Here is a 21,110-nt window from a genome sequence, read left to right as displayed (position 1 = left end):
GATAAAAGAAGCAAAATATTTAATCATGACTATTTTCAGAATGTAAAATTCATAGATGGGTACTAGATCTTGTACAAGCATAACTTTATTGCACTTGCAAAAATACAGTTCAAAACATAGATAATTTGTTATATTATTATTAGGACAATGTACATTTAGTTCGGTATGGATTTCTCTGTTAATCGGTTCATGACTTTATATATATGTCTGTATATTTTGGTAGATTTTTTTTTAATGTTCTCTTTCCTTTTTCAATGCTTTTTGAATACGGATGATAACGACGAATCACTCTTAGTAGTATATTGGCGCTATTTCGGCAGATGTGTAACAACTACTCTCGTTTTTTTCCATTTTTCCTTTCTACGAAGAAAGTTTTTCGACTTCTTAAAGTTAAGTTTTTTAGACTTATTAAAAGCGCTGCCCGTGCGTTTCGCTACCCACCCGTAATTTATTAATCTTAGTAACGATTAATCGTTGTTATTTGAGCGCGAAATTGTACCAGCAATTGAACTATTACTAATAAATACTCTTAAACTTACGCTACAATTATTTCGTTACACACACATATATAAAATACATTATTTGAATAAATGTATGATTTATTTTTGTCCGCCTTGATTCGTTGTGCTCACTTTTATATAAAAAGTTCATAAAAAAATTACTAGGAGGTAAATGCTGGGAGAAGGTGGAAGAAGACGGTTTTCAATATACCGCTTACTTAAAAACGTACAGTTGAAAGTAAAAAGCAAAAACGATTAATGAGTATCAAACAATGAACAAGGTAACCCAGAGTACAAAGAACAAAGTACATAATTGTTATATTATAAAATTATAATTTTCGTCCTGTCATGTACTTGCAGTTCAACAAAAAACAAATGCAAAGTTTCCTTTTAATAATGCGTATAAATGCTCGTCCATTTTTTGACGTAAAACAACGAAAATCATAATTTCACATATTTGTTACAAAGAATATAATCTACGATGAAGCAATTGTATTATATGTAACTGTCATTTTATATTCTTATTTGATTTTCATACATATACGCGCGAATAATGTTTGAAATAGAACAAGTTTGAGTTTTACAATCGCAGGACGTTAAATCCAAATTAATTGACCTTTTAAAATCTAATTCTCGTGTTAACTAAGATAATAATGGCGAGTCCTTTAAATTAATATTACTCGATGACAGGGATGCAATTACTATCCAACAATTCTGCAATTATTTATATTCGGTTCTATCTTCTGCAACTTATTTTCGTTTTTCTTGTTCGTTAATACTTGAAAATTTAACATTTCTAGATTTTTTTCTGTAAATTTCACAATGACCGAAAACCAGTAACTAGAGCACATAAGTATATAGGTTTAACTCTAAACTGCAAGAATAAAAAATCTTCTTTTCTCTAATGGTTTCACGAATATTTAAGAAAGTTCTTCTTTCAATTCCTTTGTGCCGATACTTTATCCTTCGTGCTTCGAGTACCTGCTTATTACGATTGTTTATATATACGTTTGGATCAGTGTTTCATATGCAATTTTAAACTACAGTCCCTTTTGTTTAAAAAGCTTTTGCAATCGATTCGAGGCTAGAACAATTTACTCAGAGTCGATTCTTCGTGCTTTAAAGTTGTTTTTAACGGTCGATCAGCCGAGTGCTTCAGAGCACGAGCCTTTTGATACCGCATTCGCAACAAAACTTGGCAGTTTCCGGGAATTTGAAACCACATCGGTGACAATACTTGGACATCTTGCATTTGGTCATGTTCGTGACTCCGTCGCTGTCTTGACGATTGTTCCTCAACAAATCCTCATCGAAGCATCCGACCACATCGTTAGTGCTGCGTCCATGATGCGAATATTTGCGATTTAAACTAGGAGGAAGAAATTGAATGGGGTTTTAGGCATGCAGGAGATTACATGGTACAATGGCGAAAATTACGGCAAATTATGGCACATTATAGCAAATTACACACATAATTCAAAATATATTCTAGAATATAATCTATCGTTCGGGTAAAAATTGGCTTGGAAAATATTTAGAGCTTTGAAATGTATTATTGTAATGCAGAGCAATCTTTATCGAAGCGGATAATTGTTAAATAAAGAATATGCATACCTATAATATAAACCGATTTGAGCAATAACACCGATTAAAATATGAGTATGAACGAAGATCTAGAGGCTAAATATTTTAAATATTCTAAAGAGACGCGGAATATATGTATAGAAAATTGTACCGTATAGGCATACATATACGCGCGCCCGCGCGCGTGTGTGTGTCATGTACACATATAATAGAATAATAAGATAAGAATTTTCTCTAATATTTTATACATACTATATCACTAAACAATCGCATATTAACCTGCTGTAAGCGGAATCGGCGCTCATTTTATTGTAATCTTGTCTTTTGTAGCTCTCGGGCGAAGATAGTTCCTCATCGCTAATCTGTCCATTGCGTTGTCTGCCGTGAACAGGGCTACATACGGATAAGGAATCACTTTTCATGAAGGATTTCAAGGAGGGGAAGGAACTATTTTCATTCTCGAACGAGGTCATCAATTCGTCGAACACAGAATTCGATCGTTTGATGTCCACATCCGAAGATATTATAGAGCTAAGGCTCAAATTACTGCTTGAAAGGTTCGTATAATTATTATTCCTGCTATTTAGACTGTTATTTGACGACTTGTAGGTATCGCTATTTTTATGAAACGATCTTTTTTCATGAGAATTATTCGAATTTTTTCGATCCGGGGTAGTTTTAGATGCGGAGGAGGATCGAACGGAAACGGAGCGATTAACATTAGGCCGAATAACTTTTGTTGAGACATTGTCAAGAATTTTATGAACTTTTTCCGAGTTACCAACAAAACTTCTATTACCACAATTTGTAGCGTCGATTACTTCACCGCCTAAAGCTTTCGATTTATCGATAATTATTCGTCTACCTAACTCTCTAACGGGAGATTTCTTTTCTAGCTTCGTTTTACAAATCGAACCTTTGAATTCCTTGTTCTCTTTGAGATCTTTGAGAAAAGCTTCTTGTGATAACGAGTTAGTTTCGGTGGAATCGCTCGAGAAATCTGACGCGAGATCGTCGAATTCCGATGGAGGAGCTATCAAGGACGATCGTTTTTCAGGACTCGAAAGAGACGGCTGGCAAGGATATTTGACGAAAGCTGAGGAATGAGAAAGAGGAAAAGAGGAATCTTGGTTTTGTTCGATCGGCGGAATGTCCGTCACGGATTGTTCGCTGGTATCCGACAGCAGGTCATTCATCTGCTGCTCTGCTAGTAAGAAAGGATCGTAATCCCTGCCGCTGAAAGCACAATTAGCGGTTCAATGTCATCCCTATTGCACTAGGAGACGTTTCTTTCGGGAACATATCGTTTTTTAATTATTAATAGTTTTGTGATTGATGCATTGATTATCTAAATTGAAATATTAATATTATTTCATAAGAATATTTCTTATACAGAAAATAATGAAATTTACATATAGAGCTTACATAAAACTATGTATCAAGATTTCAAACAGTTACCCGTCGATTTTCATAAATAGATGTCTTCGTAAGTAATTAAAAAATGTGTAAATAAATAAAATTAAAAATTTGAGAAATCATAATCTATAGTCTACCTATAGTCAATAATAAATTTAAATTCAATTTGTATATCAATAATATTAAGTAAAACATTATATAACATAAATTTACTTACAATGTTCGTATCGAAGTATATAATAGAACTATAACCATTCTTTTTAATATATATTAAGTAATTTTAAGATTATTTTTTGTGATGTATTTTATAGAACTCTAGCAATACGTAAGATTGAAATGTTCAATCTTAGTAGAACCAATGCAGTGAGTAATATAAAATCTTATTTCACAGAGGATATCGCGTATACGTACGTAAATATATACACGGAATAAATTGAAAATAGCTGCTTCAAATATAGTACATGTGCCATGATAAAATTTAAAACGAAGATATTAGCAGTAAACGGAAATTCATCGAAAAATCTATCATCTCTTTCCCATGCTTACATCGATCCGGAGTGTATCGAATTTTTCAGATTTCCTATTTTAGAAAGCAATCAACGAATGCCAAGGTCGATAATGCGCCTGTGGAACGATAACGATATGTACACAAAACATCAGAGAAGCATTTCAGCCTGGAATAAACATGCAAAGCATGTTCTTTAACCAATTTTCAAAGTAAATCTTCGTATAGTGTGATAGTTAAATTCATGTGGAGTCACACATGCGATACAATATACATTAAAGAACGTGCTAAAATTAAATTTGCGGTTCGAACAATTAACGGTATCATAATAAGAATTGGTTTGAAGCTGTCGTTTCGACAAAATGAGCTAACTTGATGACAATTCTGCGAGAAGTGAGACATTTGTCTTGGCAATGTTTGTTTATCCTGCTGGGACTTACGTTCTACCGCTAAGTACGAGATTAAAATCCGGTCTCCTGCGCACATAATTGCTCCATACGGGACGTAATGGCAGTTTTATATTCCTATAATATTGTACGTGTATTACGAAACCTAAATACGGTATAAAATTGATGTTTTCATTTCGTAACGGTGAATGAAAATTAATATTTTCAATTTGTAATAAATTACGTTACAAATGACAACATCGATAGCATATTATTAAATTGTTTATCTACGAAATATATATTTAAATAATATTTCCAATTTAACTTAATATTTATTTTAAAGTAAATTTATAAAACTACTTTACTAGGAGCGAAATTGATTACTGTCGTCGTATTATGAAGATTTGTTCTATAAAGAACTAATGAATATCCTGAAAAATAATCTAACAAGCCTATTCCTACCTGTGACATATCAAGGAAGAGTTACTGGGAACAGATGGGAAAATGCGAAATTTTGGGTCTCTCTTAAGAAACCTGCTCGCCTCCTGATGCGGTGGATCGAGATTGATCAATTTATTCTTCGAAGCTTTCGACGCCTTCTCCCAATACGTTTGATTATCGATTTTCTCCTTTTCGTTGTTCTTCTTTTTCATTATCATACAGCCTTTAATCTCCGGCAATATTCTAAATCTGATACTTCTATTTCTCGTACCAATTTCCTCAATCGTTTCCACTTCAACAGATTCGACTTGCTTCACATCCGTGAGATCTACCGCATCGACGGATGATGCTAAACTATCGCTGCTTTCATTCAAAATACTCATATTTTCTAGCTCGATCGTTTTCGATCGATGTGATTTCAAGGCTCTCGATCGATTTATTAACGAGTCGTGCAATCGAACTCGTTGACTTAATCTGAAGCAAGATTCTGACAAAACTATCGATCGCGAACTGCGGGAATTCTGCTTGGTTCTATCGTTTTTGTCAGAGACAGATTTGAAGTTATTTATATTATCTTGTACACGACGTTCGATGCTATTATCACTATCGCCATCGAAATCTTTGACCGAGCAATTTTTGTAGATTTCTTGCACTTCTTTGCTTATGACATCTTTTTTCACGGCAGATTTCTCGAATATATTTGACTTATTCTTTGAATTATTATTATCTTCAATAACAGTATATTCTTTCTTATAACAACAATCATCTTTTTTCAGATTTGCACCGAAATGACCCGCTAAAGATTCAGTTAGATTGCAATTATAATTACTTTCGCTAAACTTTATTTTACTTTGTGCTTCCGAAGACTCTTCCATAAGATTATTTGCTAGAACATTCGTATTCAACAATGTATCGCAAACTTGACTCTCAGAATGTAAGGAGTTTTCATTAATATTAACAGGAGCTTCGCCAACATTGTTCTCGCATTTGAAATTTAGAGAAACTTCCGCCGGACAGTTACAAATATTTATTTGATTCGCAATTTCTTTTTTGTGCACTTTTGGAAATTCTATTTGCTCTTCTTTCTGCACTGGCGATGTAACGTTCGAGAAGCTTTCTCCTTTCTTTTTTAACAAGGAACACGTATCTTTTGACAAAATTTTTCTCTCTCTTTGTACTATCGGAGATGAAATTGTTGAGGAACTTTCTATATTTTTATTACATTCGTTATGTCTATTGTTAGAGGGACTAACTGCAAAATTAATCTTTTCCGATTTACCAATCTTACCACGAGACGAATGCCTTGAGTTTAAAGAACTTGAATGTCCGCTTTCAACCCGATATAACATCTCAGATCCTGTTTGCGTGTCAATTTCCACTTTCCATTCAGAATTTTCTGGTAGTAGGCATAATTCTTTCTTAAAATTTTCATAATCCTCGCATTTGAATTCCGAATAATTCTCAATGTTCATAAATGGTGTGCTTGATCTAGTTGGTTGTAACATAACGTCTGTATCAAGTGGATCAGTTTCCATTTCTACCCAATTTGTTTCAGAATTATGAAACGCATCGTTATTAATATTTTCATTTCTTGTAGAATATTCACATTGACTTTGTACCGATTGAATTGAATTTTTTGTATCAATATCAAGTTCATCATTATCATTGTCAGCAGTTTTAATATATTTTCGTTTATTCCATTCATTATTTGGTTGATCATTAATTGAGTTCAACATTAATTGAGTTACCTCTTGATTTGCTTCCTGCATATTACTATTTGTAATATTTTTATTTTTTTCAGCTTCACTTATCTCGCAGATGTCTGCAAATTGTTCATAGGAAATTGAAGATAGCAAATTTTCTTCAAACAAAGGCAATATGTTTCCTTTTATATTTCCTTCTATCGCACCAACGCTTTCATTTGCATGTGTAGTTTGTAAATTTTTGCAATCTAATAGTCCTGTTCCTTTTATTATAGGTACATTGTCATTCAATACGTGAATATCGCTATTTTCACACAAATTGTTTTGTGAATGCATAACTTTGAAATTATTACAAGAATTCTCCATATTATCTTCAAAATTATCTTGTGCAAAAGAATCAGCAGAAGTGGTCGGTTTTAATTGCTTCTTCTCTAAAATTCTATCCCTCGATAATCTAAAACTTTCGGAAGGCGATATTGCATCTGAGGTTTCGAAATAAAAATTATCTTCTTGAGATCGCATTTTATTCATCATTCCTTCATCTTTTATTACCGAATGCTTTGACACATTTGTTTTAAGAGTTCCCAGTTTTAAATTCCTACAAGGATTTTTAGAATCGTTTGTTGTATTCGCTTCTTCTGAGACAACGGAATTAATAGATGTATAAATGTGACTCATTCTATCCAAATCTCCTAAACAGAATTCCACACGAGGACTGTGTCTTACTGGTTTCCATTTTTTACTCCTCGTAATATGCATGTCGTCAGTTTTATCACTCGTTAGCAAATCTTTAAACGAATACGTTTGATTCAACGTTGTTGACGCAGTCGACCGATTCATGTTTTCCACATTCACACTTAATGCAAGTTCGACATTTTCCATTTGCTTTTCGTTCAAAGATAAATCCTCGATGCTTTCTTTCAGATCTTTCGCTTGATTTGTTTCAACAAGCTGTTTCCATGTTATCAACTGATTTTCTCTATATATGATGCATGACTTCACAGTGACACCCATAATGTCGTCGTTAATCGAAATATCGTTTAATTTTGGATTGCCTTGACTTCTAGCTGAAACGATGTTCGCTTTCAATGATCTAGCAGAATGTAATGATTGATGCCTCTCGTCTTGTTTAGTTTTCTGGCTCGTGGTTTTATCTTGTCTCACTATTCCTTGTGTCTTTTTCGACTGTTTGCTGTACAATCTTGGCAAGGGGACACTGTTGCACTCTTCGAAACTTTCTTTCTTATGTTTTAAGGGCGGAACAGGGAGGTGAGAGGTTCTTTTAACAGGGGGAGCAGGTCGAAAGGTAACCGGTCCGGCCTCGTCTTCCAGTGGTCTGAGGATAAGGAAACAGGATCAAGGATGTGTGCCTGACATCAGGAGAAGGTCATCAGGCTTTATCAATATCTGATGCATGCTGTCGTTTAAATATTTCTGATTAAAAACAACCTTGTCCCTTTTCCTTCTCCTCATGCACGCTACTAACATGTACTTAAATTAAGCTCCATGTATATATTTCCTAAGACGCACATTGATTGTGGTTATGTATATTCAAAGGCAACATACCTATTTATACGATCTATCAATCGCGACTTCATCGGAACCGTAGGGCTGGAGGACTCCCTCGTTTGACTAAGACGTCTGCTGTAATTGTAAAAGTAATTTAGTCAAATTAGAGTATATGTATGTATAGATATGTTTGAGAAGTTCGTTTCATCAAAAAAGCGAAGTTTTGATTTTTGAAAGATGTCATTGAATGTATAAGGTGAAAGATAGTTAAGGCGTAGATTTTATCACCGAATTTATATGTACTCCAGTCACACGAACCGATTTATGATAGGGTAACTTCATTTGTGATAGGCTCGAGGCTCAAATAAATGAATTTCAACTATATGCGAAAAAGTATTCGCTTTTTCCTGAAAAAAGTCAAGCAACTTACACGACAGTCGATTTCTGTTTAACGGGGTTGTCTTTGGTCTTGTTGCAACTCGGTGCTGATGCGCTCTCTTTGGCTTTATTATTAGCTGTTAGTGTCGGGAACGTTTTGTTGCCGGAATTCAGGGTGGTCGTTGAGCCTGTAGAATACTTTTCGCGGGTTGCTTGTCGACGACTCTTCAACACTGGAGCTCGATATTTCATCCTTGCTTCAAGACGTTCCTTAGCGATGTTCGTCGCAGGGCTGACCGGCGCCCGTGTAATTCTTTCCTTGCACCAGGCCACGTGTCTGTCGTATGCCTTGACGCCAAAATGCCGGTTACAGGTAGGGCACATGCCCTGTTCGTTAGCGCGTGTTGGTGCGTTTGATATGATCGTTGTGCCACACTGTTTCTGCATCGTAGAATCTGCCTAAAAATATATTGCAGCACTGTTTCAAATCCTACAATATGCAAAGAGATTTTATATATTCAAATTTATAGCTTATATATCTTATATAATAATTATTACTACAAAGCAATAGATACATAGATGAAAATTAAATCAGCAATAATTATATTACGATTTAACAACAAAGCAGCAAAGCAGATATAAGCAAATTATAATTTTATAAAGCACTTCGCGACGAGAATTCATTGCATGCACGAACGCACTTGTATCATTCGTAATGCATCTGGGTTAATTCTACCTGCAATTCTCACCTCCCCCTGCCTGCCTCACTAGTTACCTTCTCATTTCAATTCAACTGTGCAATCTTATATTACCCAATTATTCCGTTTACATATTATGTATAAATTTATCTTTTGAATCGAAGTCATAAATATACAAAATCATTTGTAACAATTGTGCCAATTATTTTTACTGATCGTTTCGTTTCATTAGGTTAATTATGAAATAATTATTTACTAATTTAGTAATTATTTCCTTTTAAAAACACAAGTAACAATTTTTCTTAAACATACGATACGTTTTACATAATACATAAAGGTATGCGTTTCAAGCTAATTTACTTATCTGATTTTAAAATGAAAATTAAAGCCCTTGACTTTTATTAATCTTGAGATTGAATATACACTTGTAAAATTTGATTGGTTTACATTAATATATCAGAGGATTCAAGACTTACGATCTCGTTGCGTGCTGCGCGGATAGCCCGCAGAAAATCATCATGCGTTTGTTTCCAAGTGGATTTGGAATTGGAGAATTTATCATCCAGTGAACGTCGTTTCTTCTCTTGCTTGGGTAGAAACTCTGCCAACTCGGTGCCCTGGATTCTCTGTTTGGCTGAGTCGAAGGGCTTCCTCTTCTTGTTCGCGGATCGCTCGCAAATCTTCGAGTGCTTGTCCAACGACTGCGGCATAAACGTCCGTGCGCAGATCGCGCACGGCAGAAGGATGGGCGGCACATCTGTGTCCATTTACCAAGAATTAATGGGCTGCTGCGATCCTCCTGTTCGACAGGCACACGAGATGCGTCCGTATATCGAGCAGAATGAATCAGAACGATCGAAACGTGTCAGCCAGCATTAGTGAGCCGATATCAATGTATCTTCAACAGTTCAACCTGATAATATTCTCATCTCTTTCAATCGAGGAATCCATGATTTCTGACTCAGACTGCGATAAATGGAAGTCATTCGAACGTGCACACATGAACGCGTCGAGAGATTAGTAATCTTAGTATTAATCGTTAAGTTAGAGCTTAAGTGAAGTCACTGAAATCTTACAAATTACAATGTTAATTTTAGCTTCAACGATTAAAGCTTTTTTAAAGATTTATTTATATTTATAAGCTTGAAATAAAGATTTATTTGAATATCAGCAGCGCCGTACCACAATTAATTCTAACTCAGTTAATATCACTCTGTACCAAAGGTTAATTCGTCAAACTTAAAGTCTCTAAAATTATTGTCCAAACTATTCGCTTCTCATAACTGATAATGTCCAAACTAATCACTTCAATACCCAGGGTCGCGATGAAACTATTAAGGCGAAAAACAGAAACACGTAGAGATCAAGCGCATATAATAGTATCGATTCGATATGGAGCAAGATCGAATTCTATGAATCAATAGGTAATTAACGATCGAACAGATCGATTGTTTGCAGTATACGCGTAGATAGCAGCCACCTGTGTGGTTCTTCTTTCGAACGACGTCCACGACAACAAAGATGAGGTGGAGGTGGATGAGGACGAGGTGTCGCCCTCGCAAGAACTACTCGCCCACGAACGATCAAGCTTCCTTTTTTGGTGTACCGAGTTACCGTTTGAGCATTATAAGTCTTGTGTTACGTTATGGACGAGAGCTGCAGCATGTTGCTCTCAGCGCGGCGATTCCTTCCTTCTCCGCTTTTTCGATGACTTCCATGACCACGTTAAATACCGTCCAACGTTTGCCTTTTCGAAGTGTCACCTTCACGGACGAATTCATAATCCTGCTGACGCGTTATTCATCGATGATCAGCGACAGATGGTTTTCATTCTCTTTATGCGGATCACTGCGATTTTTTTACATCGTACACCGATGATGGTACGAATCTTAAGAAATGTACGAGATAGATTTATAAGCGTATTTTTCTGAACCTGAGTTTTAAAATTTAAAAGAGTAATTTTATTTGCGATCATCATCGATAAATCTAATAAAGTATCCTCTCACATGTTTATTGCATCAGGAAAGATACTTTCTATTATTTGATTTTAAAATTACTAAGAATTCCAGATATTCACATTGTTACTTCAGGAAGAAATTGTCATCTTTCACTTGCAGATCACGTAACTAACAGTAAGACGTAAAGTAATGAGCGAGCCATAAAACACAAGATAAGAATATTGGCATTCTCTTTCATTACCAACCGAGGAGATCTAATGAATTCCGCGTTATTTATAACGCTATTTCCAGGAACGTTCGATCCTATCGTTTATGATATAAGCATCAAGAGACAAGGATTATAATAAATTGCAAAAAACAAAAGAGATTACATAAACATGAAGAAATTAATATTAACTTCGATATATTCTAACTGGAATATCCTTTGTTTAACTAAACTATAAAAAAACCTTTATATTATATCTTTATAATAAAGACGTAATTTAAAGTTAACAGAATCAAATTTGACTGTTAAGTTGTTAATTAGAAATGACACGATGGTTAGACCAGAGTAATCAAAGGCGAACGAAAAGCACTCACAAAAATTTGAGAGAATCTCCACTTTTCATCACATAAATCTCACCTGATTCACGGGATTGTTCGACTTGGACTATTTCTTTTAAGTTGATAAGTTGTTCTATCGTCGAACAGTGATCATAGGGCGGCCCTTGGTCCGCCCCTGCGATAGCTCCTCTCGAAACACAGCACAACATTGAAGAGCATGGAGATGCACCGACTGAGTCTTTCCATCGGCACGAGGCTGTTCTTGTACGCAACGTGTATCCGTGATCTCGTTCTCTTCTCTTGTTAAATGGAGTTTATTTTAGGTGTCACTGCGAGAGAGTCAGGAACGTTTGCTCCTTCCTTTAATAGCAATAGGATTGATACTCTCACTCTCACTTTACTCTCTCATTCTCACTCTATCAAGAAAATTAGTCGAGGTCAATTTCTAGATAACTTCTAGTTCTACATTTTTTAATGTAGTAGGAGATAAGGATATATATGTACATATGTATACATTGTGTACACTTATTTTCTCTTGAATTCAAACGTAATATTAAAAAATGCAAATATAATGCCTCCATATGTGGAAATGACCTTTTTTCAGCCTTTTCAAATATTCTCTAATATTATCTTAAGTATATTTTGAGCAAGTAAAAATATTAAAAAGAATTTAAAATAATTTAAAATAAGTAATTACAGAGGACAATCTTTTTTGGACTTAATAAATTCGTCTCTGAAGAGTTAAATAATTTTATGAAGTATCAAATACGACGTTTCGAATAAACTGTAAATGTGATTTTATATACACGATGCCTCTTTGTCACCTAAGCCGTCACAACGGATTGTTTTGAAACATATAGCGAACATCTGTTCATTATGTAAGACGAATTATGTGGACTTTTTTTCCATTAAAAACCTACGAATAAGTTATGTATATATATATTTCTTTTTCCTTTTTACACTTAATCCCACTTTATTATATGAAAACACTAATGATCTTTTAAGAACAAAATTCAAGGAACAAAATTGCCGACGAAATTTTAAAAAATTTCGAATGTGAAATTGCTTTCATATTGTCGATAAAAGTTCAACAACTTGTGAAATCACTGCCTAGAGTTTACTCTAGGAAGTTTACTGCAAAGAAGTATCGGTTGCACACAAGTTCATGTTCTTAATTCACTTTACGAGTTTCAATTCCGGTAAATATTGTGACCATGCAACATGGATCACGCTTAAATATAATGATTTAATATATCGATGTCATATATGTATACACGTAGATTTAATCAATACTGTTAGGAATACATTAAAGGCACATACAAGTCCATGTATGTGTACATTGGAATGGGTATTGATGTAAGAAACATTTCAATAATTGAATAACTTGAACAATTTATGTACGTTCAAACAATTAATTCTATATACGTATCTGATTCGGAGAATAATAACAATGATAATCATTAATTATATAACAAATCTAAAATATTTCTATAATAATGACAAATGCAACTAAAAACATTTTGAAGGTTAAAGCAAAATTTTCTTTCGATAGAAACAGCAATAGAATTATTTTCAAAATTTCAAATAAATTTTCAAATGATTTCAAATAACCCAAAAATTAAAAATTCAAATTTTCATGTAAATTATTAAATAAAACCCAATGAATTAAACAATTTGCTACAATTTTAATGAAAATAACTAGCAGATATATGCAGTAGTAAACATTATAGCAGTATTTCATATTTATCATTTGTGACATAAATATCACATACGTTACGTTCGATCGCAATTGTATCAAGATTGTATGTCGACTATTCATTCGCCAGGCATCAATCCGATTTTGTGTAAAATTCAAAATATGACTTCACCTTTCGCTACTTATTCAATTTTTCATTCGAAAGAAATCGATCTATTCGATCAAAGATCAGAGATCAATGCTAGCTCCTTTCTTTTCCGTTTATACATATGTACATCCGAACATCTTCGCGTTCGCGTGGTTCTCGTATATATATATTATTAGAAAACGGCTTCGGCTGCGAAACTGGAACCGGACGGAAGTGTAACACGAAGAAAAACTCACGCGGCAATCGCTGGGATCTCTCGACGCGTTATTTGTATCAAGTGAATTGCCATGACTTCGTAAATACTAACAGAGACTGTTTGACATATGCAAACTTACCCTCAACCTCCGCCATGTTAGTTGTTAGGGGAAACAATGATTGCCATGGTAACCGATGACAGGTTCTCTGACAGTTGGAGAGTTCAGAAGTTTGATCAAATTATTAGTGGATTGCATATAACATTGCTCCCCGTTTCATCTGATTATTGATTTCCATTCTGATTTACATTCTGCAAGATTATTAAATAAAAACTTTTTGTTTGTTTGATTTATTTTTGTAGAAATTTTATCGAGTTCTTTTATCCAGTTAATTTAATTTATCCAGTGTTTAAATCTTAACAATATTTTCTTTATTATTATTATATATACGACTATTTTTTACTTTAAGAAATTCCTTTATAACGCTATTTATGGAGATATTTAATTAATTTTTATGACCTGTGCCCTATATCTATAAAGTATAATTTATGCTCAAGGATTGCAACAATTTGCAATAATTATGTTATAACCAAAATTTAAAAAAGTTACAATATAAGAATTAATAAAAATAAAAAAAAAAAAGAATTCTGTTATCGGTAATGGTTGCCAGTAGAGAATTTTGATTATTTATAATGGTTTTCGTAACCAAACTATTTAAAAGTATGGTTATTTGTAACCAAAACATTATTTAATGTACTGTATAATTGGTTAATGTACCAATGTAACATTTTTCTTTTTTTTTAATTTCTTTAAGATTTAGTTTGTTCATTATATTGCATTTAAGCAAATATTGTGTTTTCAGTGATTTTTTATACAAAACTTAGATATATATGTTACTTTTGGTTCTAATTATACTTGCTATTGTTCTGTAGTTCTGTATAAACTGATATAAATGATCATATTATTCACATTTATTTATGTATTAAAGAGAAAATAATCTTTTTCCATTTGATTACTATTTAATATTTTATATTAATATAAAGAATGGCTTGCTAATTGTAAAATTGAGGATCGTCATTATCATTACTTTAACCAAATCATGATTTACAATCAGTATATGTCACAAGTTACATTTGCTTCCGAAAAGTTTCAAAAAACTAACAGAATTAATATTATTATTTTACAAAGAAATTAATATAGAAGGAATCAACGTAAAATGCTAAGGTTTATAAAGAAAGATATTTTTATTTATTTTCAGGTATTTCATTTTCAAAATAAATTATATATATGTATAAGTACATATTACCGTACGTAATGAAGGTTATATAACCTAATTCTAATAAATTATTTTCCATTTGCAATTTTATTGATAAAGATTTTAGTTATGTGTACGTTTTGGAACATATACATTAATATAACACAATTAAAGATAATGTCCAAAATTTTGGTTCCAAATAGATACAAATATATATATGTAGAGGCATTGATACCTATGAAGATTTACGGGATTACACGATTAGAATCTAGCGAGAATTGTGAAATTGCTTCAAATTGTTCCTTCTATTGTATGTATATGGATATTGCAGGTGGGAAGATCTAGTACGAGGACTTTTTCTATAAATAGAATGTTGTTTTCAGAAGAAAAATATCTAGAAATCAAGGAAGATAATGGAGTAAGAATATATTACATTTGCAAAGCTAGTACCAATAAATTTCCTATTTCCCACGGATATTAATTTTAGATCTACAGTAAAAAATATATTATTAACTATTAACATATTAATTTAATTATCATTTACTAAGTATCAATAATATTATAAATATACTTTATAATAAACTTTATAAATAAACTATCTTTTCTTCTTTTTGCAATTAGGTAAAGACATTGATATTAAATCATCCAGAATCTCGTAATTCTTTATCTTTGAAAATGTTAAAGTCTTTATTAATAAACATAAAAAAGGATGAAGATAGTAAAAATCTTCGATCCATAGTTATTAAATCTGGATTGGAAAAAGTATTTTCTGCTGGACACAACTTAAAAGAACTGGTTTGTAGATGGATCATGAAATACTAGTAGTAGAAGTCTTTTTAATGTAAGAATTTACATTCATTGTAGAGAAATGATTGGCTTGCATTGTTTAGACTGGTAACAATGAGAAACTTCACAAGGAAATCTTTGAAACATGCTCAGAGTTGATGCGAACAATTACTCAAAGTCCTGTTCCTATAATTGTTGCTGTAGATGGTATAGCAACTGCAGCTGGTTGTCAATTGGTTACTGCATGTGATATTGCTATTTGCACTGAACAAAGTTCATTTGCTACACCAGGGTATATACATTCTGTATACTAGATATAAATTTAAATATAAATATAAATTTACTTTTACGTATAAATGTGTTATACATATTCTTAATGAATTCTTACAGTTTAAATAATACTTATTTACCACTAAATTTTAGAGCCAATCTTGGAATATTTTGTTCTACACCAGGTATTCCCTTAGTTCGAAATGTACCCAAGAAGATAGCAATGTACATGCTATTTACAGGTTTTAGCATTAGTGGCAAAGAAGCATACGAAGCAGGACTTGTGAGTAAAGTTGTACAAAATGATAAATTTGGTAAGTTGAAATTTCATTTAACAAAATAATTAATTGAAATGCTACTAACTCTAGAACATTTTATCTTGTTTCCTATTTAGAAGAAGAAATTGAAAAGATTACTACATCTATAAATATGAAAAGCCGTTCTGTTATTCATATTGGAAAAACATTTTTGTATGAACAATTGGATCTTGATATGTCAACTGCATATTTCTTAGGAACTGAAAAGATGATTAATAGTTTAAAAATGAAAGATGCTCAAGAAGGAATCAAAAGTTTCATTGAAAAACGAAAACCTATTTGGAGTCATGATTATGAGAAAAATTAATATAGGTTGGTGTGTATATATATATATATATATATGAAATATCTAATATAAATTCCTAATAATGGAAAAATTTGTATTATTTTTATAGAAAATGTTATAAATGTGATTACTTCTATTGTATTTTTATATTAAACCATCTGACATAATAAAATTTATTATGTTCTTTGTTAGTTTTCCACAGTCAATTATTAAAATTATGTTACTGTAATTGACTTAACTTTCGCCCACCAAAGAATTGGTTCTCCTTGTTGGAATTATTCAAAAGCGTCGTTTTTATAGCGATAAGATAGAGAACACAACAAAAAACAAAACAAAAGGAATTTTTAACCTTACATGACAGTAAAATTCACTTACAATGTATCATCAATTTATGTTCAAATTTAAAACAAATTTCATGCAAAAATTCATGTAAAAAATACGTGAATATAATTATTGAAATATATTTAAATATTTATATTTCAAAATTGCACTAGAAATTTTGGATGGATGAAAAACCAAACTTATTTTATTGAAATATGAATGAACCTTTTATGAAAGAGATTTGTTTTTAACATTTTACAAATCTATATCAGAAAATGAAATGTTTAATTTTCTTCCATTTTCGTTATCAATTGCATAAGTCTTCTTTTTTTTTAAAATTAAAAGTTTATATAATAACATTATAAACTATACAAAATAAATCTAGAAATTGTAAAGATTATAGTGATCTCTCTATTTCAGTAATACACATGTAGATTACATATCACAGAAAAAAAATGCGTACTTTAAATACGAGAGGTCTTTGTAAAGATAAGAAAGTCGTGGTGGTCGGCGGCGTCATCAATCTCGAAGGACGCTGATATCTCGACTACTCGTTACAAAAATGCTTTTTTTCCGTGTTCATTTCCCATTTTGTCTCTCGTTAAATCTGTCTCCCCCCACTTGTTTGCGAGACACGTTCATAAATCGAAACCAATATTGTTATATGAAGTTAGTACGACGTTGGGTCCTAACAAAGTTAGAGCGTTGAGTGTTTTGTTTGCAAACTAATAGAAAGTGCGTTCGTTTTCATTGTACATACATCTTTTCTTTTCTTTCTTTCTCTCTTCTTTTTACAAAAACCTTCTAATTAGTCGATGATTGTTTTGAGAAATTCTCGCCGAGGCTGTATGAAGTTTGAAACATTGAAACAGGGTCGAGAGTTCCTGTGGGTCAAGGAATTTCAACATTTCAAAATCAAAATCTGTGAAGAAAGTGCAACAACGAAAAGTGTTAAAAGGAGGTTAGCGGATTTGCTTTTCGAAATTTGCAAAGGTTCGTTTTTTCTTTTATATACTTAGTATTATTTTTTAGTGGCGTTGCGATAATTATTCTCAGAAAAGATTAATAACATCATTTGTGATTAAAAATTAAAAATATTACTGAATATTATAAATGATTTCATGTATTCTTTCTTTTATTGTAGATTGCGAGAGAATGGCCGCTATTCCGCAGGGTGCATTTGCAGCGTGCAAAGTCCGCCGTAATTTAGAACGCAATGCTATGATAACACCACCGATAGAGGAGAGGGAAAAAGCGGGTAAAGAAAACACATTCAATATGAGACCCCCTTCGGAAGGTACATATCAAATCCATGAAGTATCAATTATATATTCTATTTTAGGTTGCTATTAAAATATCGAATTAAATAATGAATTTAGAATGTTATTAGAATAGTATTTTACGAGAAAGAATATTTTTGTCTTTTCATAGAATCACATTGCTATACACTGTGTTTTTATATACACATATTATATACATATATTAATTAATTTCGACGAAATATTTATAGGCCGAGAGCTTACACCGCTAAAATATAACAGCAAATTAATGAACAGCATCTGGGGACTTTATAACCGTTATTCAGTACATAATTTCAAGAAAAACAATTCTAATGATGGGGTGTTTGGTAAGTTCGCGGCAATTTGGGAGACAATTTCTCACAGCAATGCATATGCCGCGAACTCGGTAATTACAACTGCAGTTACCAACAATAACTCTCAAATTATGCAAAAGAGATGAACAGTATCTGATGATTTGATGATCTGATATGTGTGATATCGATTGTTAATTCAGCTGTAATAATTAAAGGCAATTTTAATACTATATATGACTTACGATTATAGAAAATTGCAACAGTATTGCATATTCTTTTTATAACTTTTTAAATTGTACGTAGATAAATAAAATATTTTTCCTGGCAACTATGGTGCAATTTATCAAGTTTTAATTTGGTACATAATGATAAAGATTTCTACATGTAATTTTAAAAAGACTGTTGTAATATTTTGGTTAACTGTTAAAATATAGTGATATATGATAAATACAAAGTAGATAAAATATAGATTTTTATAAAAAATAGAAATATATCTATATATAGATTTTGTATATTATTACTTAAACATTATATTGTTTTGTATATATAGATTTTATATATTATTACTTAAATATTATATTGTTTTATATATATAGATTTTGTATATTATTACTTAAATATTATATTGTTTTGTACTGTAATCCAATAAATTGCAACACACAAACGCGCATGAAACTATAACCTAGTTACAATTAATGTAATGAAGATTTACATATAATTTTACTTATAACTTTGAAACATTAGAATTTAAACAAAGTATAATTCCATCGATAAAAATAAATAACTGCGAATACTTCCCTTAATTAAAATGAACATTGTGATTAGAAAAACTATATGAAGAAAGGGTCAAATTGGAAGTTTGTTCCACACAAACGACACTCTTCTCAAAATTGTTCAGCCAGTTATTTCGATTACATTCCTGTGTTGTTTGACGTATTATATAAGTTCTTGGTTTTCTACGTTCTGAAAATTCCTCGATGTTACTGGAATTATTAGAAATATTAATATCTAACTCCAAAGAAAGTAACGAAGACGATATATCTGGTTCTGTAACAGGCTGTAGATTTTCCAACATGTTTCTTATAGATAAGTTATTTTTTATTTTTTGAATACTTTTTTCGATGGGAAAATTTTGTCCACTCGTGTTTTCACCATTCAATTGGGAAAAATTGTTTCTTTTCTTTCTACACGAACATCGTTCAGAACGATTTTTCTTCAAATTTGGATAATTCTTCGTATTGTTGATTTCTCGACGTACCGTAAACGTACGCTCATTCGAATTTCTTATAATTCTTTTTTCAATCACAGCATTCTTTATTTTAGAAAAGCAAAGATTAGGTCGTTTAGAATAAAAATTAAAATTTTTGGACTTTCGTCCCAGTTTTGCTATTCTTGTTTGCGTACATTTTGTCGCAGATTGCTTGTTATTACCATTTGACAAAACTACTTTTGTATTTTCTGGACAATTTTTTAAAGTATACGAATCTGAAAAAATATTCACATTGGATCCAGAGGAAAATATTGAATTTTCAATTTGGAAATCTAATTCACAACTTATTTCGGAACAATGTGGAACAAGAGTTGTATTTTGTTTTGTAAATATTTTATTATATTGTTCATTTCCATCTTTCGTGAATAATGATCCACGATAGTTTGTATTTTCAGTGTGCATAGATGCTGATGGACATTTCGTTATATAGTGCCGACTTCCGATCTGCTCGTTCGTTTGGTTGCCTTGACTTTTCAAATATTTAATCCTAGTTGGTATTTGTAACATATTTTCTTTCTTTCGGGTACGAATGATGCAGTTTAAAAACGTAGGTAATGCAGGATCCATGTTCGTACAGGGATAATAAGACTGGTAACAAGATATATAGAATAAAATTATAATAAGTTTATAAAAAATAAAAATCATTTATACATAAAAACTACATTAATCTGCAAACTTTCAAGAAATAATCACTTTCGTAGTAATAGTGATGTACATATATATAACTAAACATGAATTCTCTTTACTTTCAACATTTAATAACAAAATCAAATAGCACAAACTAATTGGTAAATATTTCAATATACACACGTTATAAATAATATACCTCTCGAATTTTATCACGTTTTTGTCTTTTTCTCAATGTATATATGTTCGTTACTTTTTTCATATATCTTCTTAATTTATGTAAAATATTAATTTCGCTACTCCTATTTCCTTTGAAATCATTTGCACGTGGAAGAACCTCTTCGTTTCGCAAGTAAGTATTTCTTAATGCATTAATTTCAGCACGCAATTCATCCAAATTACTGGCAAGTTTTTTCATTTGATCGATCATTTGACCCATCCTTTGTTGATCGCGATAACATGCCGCCATACTGATCATAACTAGCTCGGCTGTTTAAAGTACATATGTAATTTCTAAAGATCAATATAATCTTCATGTATATATCACGTATATCATCATCATGATTTACTGCAAAAATTGAAGAATCCTTAATGATGAAGAAGAAGATACATATAATAGAGTTTTTCCACCATAATTGAATATTAACATAAAGATATATTGAGTTGCATTTTTAAACGAGAACATCAGGTAGGAACGTAATCGTTATTATAAAATATAACCAAGA

General features: G+C 31.9%; 4 protein-coding genes and 1 long non-coding RNA gene across 7 annotated transcripts; 2 read left to right on the top strand and 3 right to left on the bottom strand.

The window, feature by feature from the left end:
• Window positions 1-67: 67 nt before the first annotated feature.
• LOC132905682 (uncharacterized) lies at window positions 68-13,783 on the bottom strand. Its single transcript, XM_060957237.1, has 9 exons — window positions 13,490-13,783; window positions 11,701-12,037; window positions 9,597-9,877; window positions 8,475-8,881; window positions 8,102-8,179; window positions 4,854-7,871; window positions 4,446-4,529; window positions 2,364-3,320; window positions 68-1,869 (listed from the first exon to the last, which is right to left on the bottom strand). The coding sequence occupies exons 2-9, from the start codon at window positions 11,828-11,830 to the stop codon at window positions 1,656-1,658; spliced, it is 5,169 nt and encodes a 1,722-aa protein (XP_060813220.1). The 5' UTR covers window positions 11,831-12,037; window positions 13,490-13,783; the 3' UTR covers window positions 68-1,655.
• Window positions 13,784-14,754: 971 nt separating this feature from the next.
• Window positions 14,755-16,764, top strand: LOC132905676 (enoyl-CoA hydratase domain-containing protein 3, mitochondrial). 3 transcript variants are annotated; one of them, XM_060957229.1, is made up of 7 exons: window positions 14,755-14,917; window positions 15,246-15,332; window positions 15,536-15,709; window positions 15,805-15,992; window positions 16,124-16,155; window positions 16,213-16,284; window positions 16,365-16,764. In XM_060957229.1, the coding sequence occupies exons 1-7, from the start codon at window positions 14,876-14,878 to the stop codon at window positions 16,592-16,594; spliced, it is 825 nt and encodes a 274-aa protein (XP_060813212.1). In that variant the 5' UTR covers window positions 14,755-14,875; the 3' UTR covers window positions 16,595-16,764. The 3 variants fall into 3 exon arrangements, with proteins under 3 accessions (XP_060813212.1, XP_060813211.1, XP_060813213.1); XM_060957228.1 differs by having other exon boundaries at window positions 14,758-14,917; window positions 16,124-16,284; XM_060957230.1 differs by having other exon boundaries at window positions 14,777-14,917; window positions 15,118-15,332; window positions 16,124-16,284.
• Window positions 16,765-17,696: 932 nt separating this feature from the next.
• Window positions 17,697-18,043, bottom strand: LOC132905683 (uncharacterized). The gene is made up of 2 exons (XR_009657841.1): window positions 17,910-18,043; window positions 17,697-17,816 (listed from the first exon to the last, which is right to left on the bottom strand). It is a non-coding gene; the product is annotated as an uncharacterized LOC132905683 (long non-coding RNA).
• Window positions 17,710-18,816, top strand: LOC132905679 (uncharacterized). The gene is made up of 3 exons (XM_060957234.1): window positions 17,710-17,887; window positions 18,039-18,191; window positions 18,405-18,816. Exons 1-3 carry the CDS (start codon window positions 17,710-17,712, stop codon window positions 18,632-18,634), a joined length of 561 nt encoding a protein of 186 aa, XP_060813217.1. The 3' UTR covers window positions 18,635-18,816.
• Window positions 18,817-19,085: 269 nt separating this feature from the next.
• LOC132905668 (uncharacterized) lies at window positions 19,086-21,069 on the bottom strand. Its single transcript, XM_060957210.1, has 2 exons — window positions 20,585-21,069; window positions 19,086-20,346 (listed from the first exon to the last, which is right to left on the bottom strand). The coding sequence occupies exons 1-2, from the start codon at window positions 20,861-20,863 to the stop codon at window positions 19,288-19,290; spliced, it is 1,338 nt and encodes a 445-aa protein (XP_060813193.1). The 5' UTR covers window positions 20,864-21,069; the 3' UTR covers window positions 19,086-19,287.
• Between the last annotated feature and the right edge of the window lie 41 nt (window positions 21,070-21,110).

The sequence above is a fragment of the Bombus pascuorum genome, chromosome 3 (genome assembly GCF_905332965.1).
Source record: "Bombus pascuorum chromosome 3, iyBomPasc1.1, whole genome shotgun sequence".
Classification (NCBI taxonomy): domain Eukaryota; kingdom Metazoa; phylum Arthropoda; class Insecta; order Hymenoptera; family Apidae; genus Bombus; species Bombus pascuorum.
This window is presented reverse-complemented; position numbering and strand designations above follow the sequence as displayed.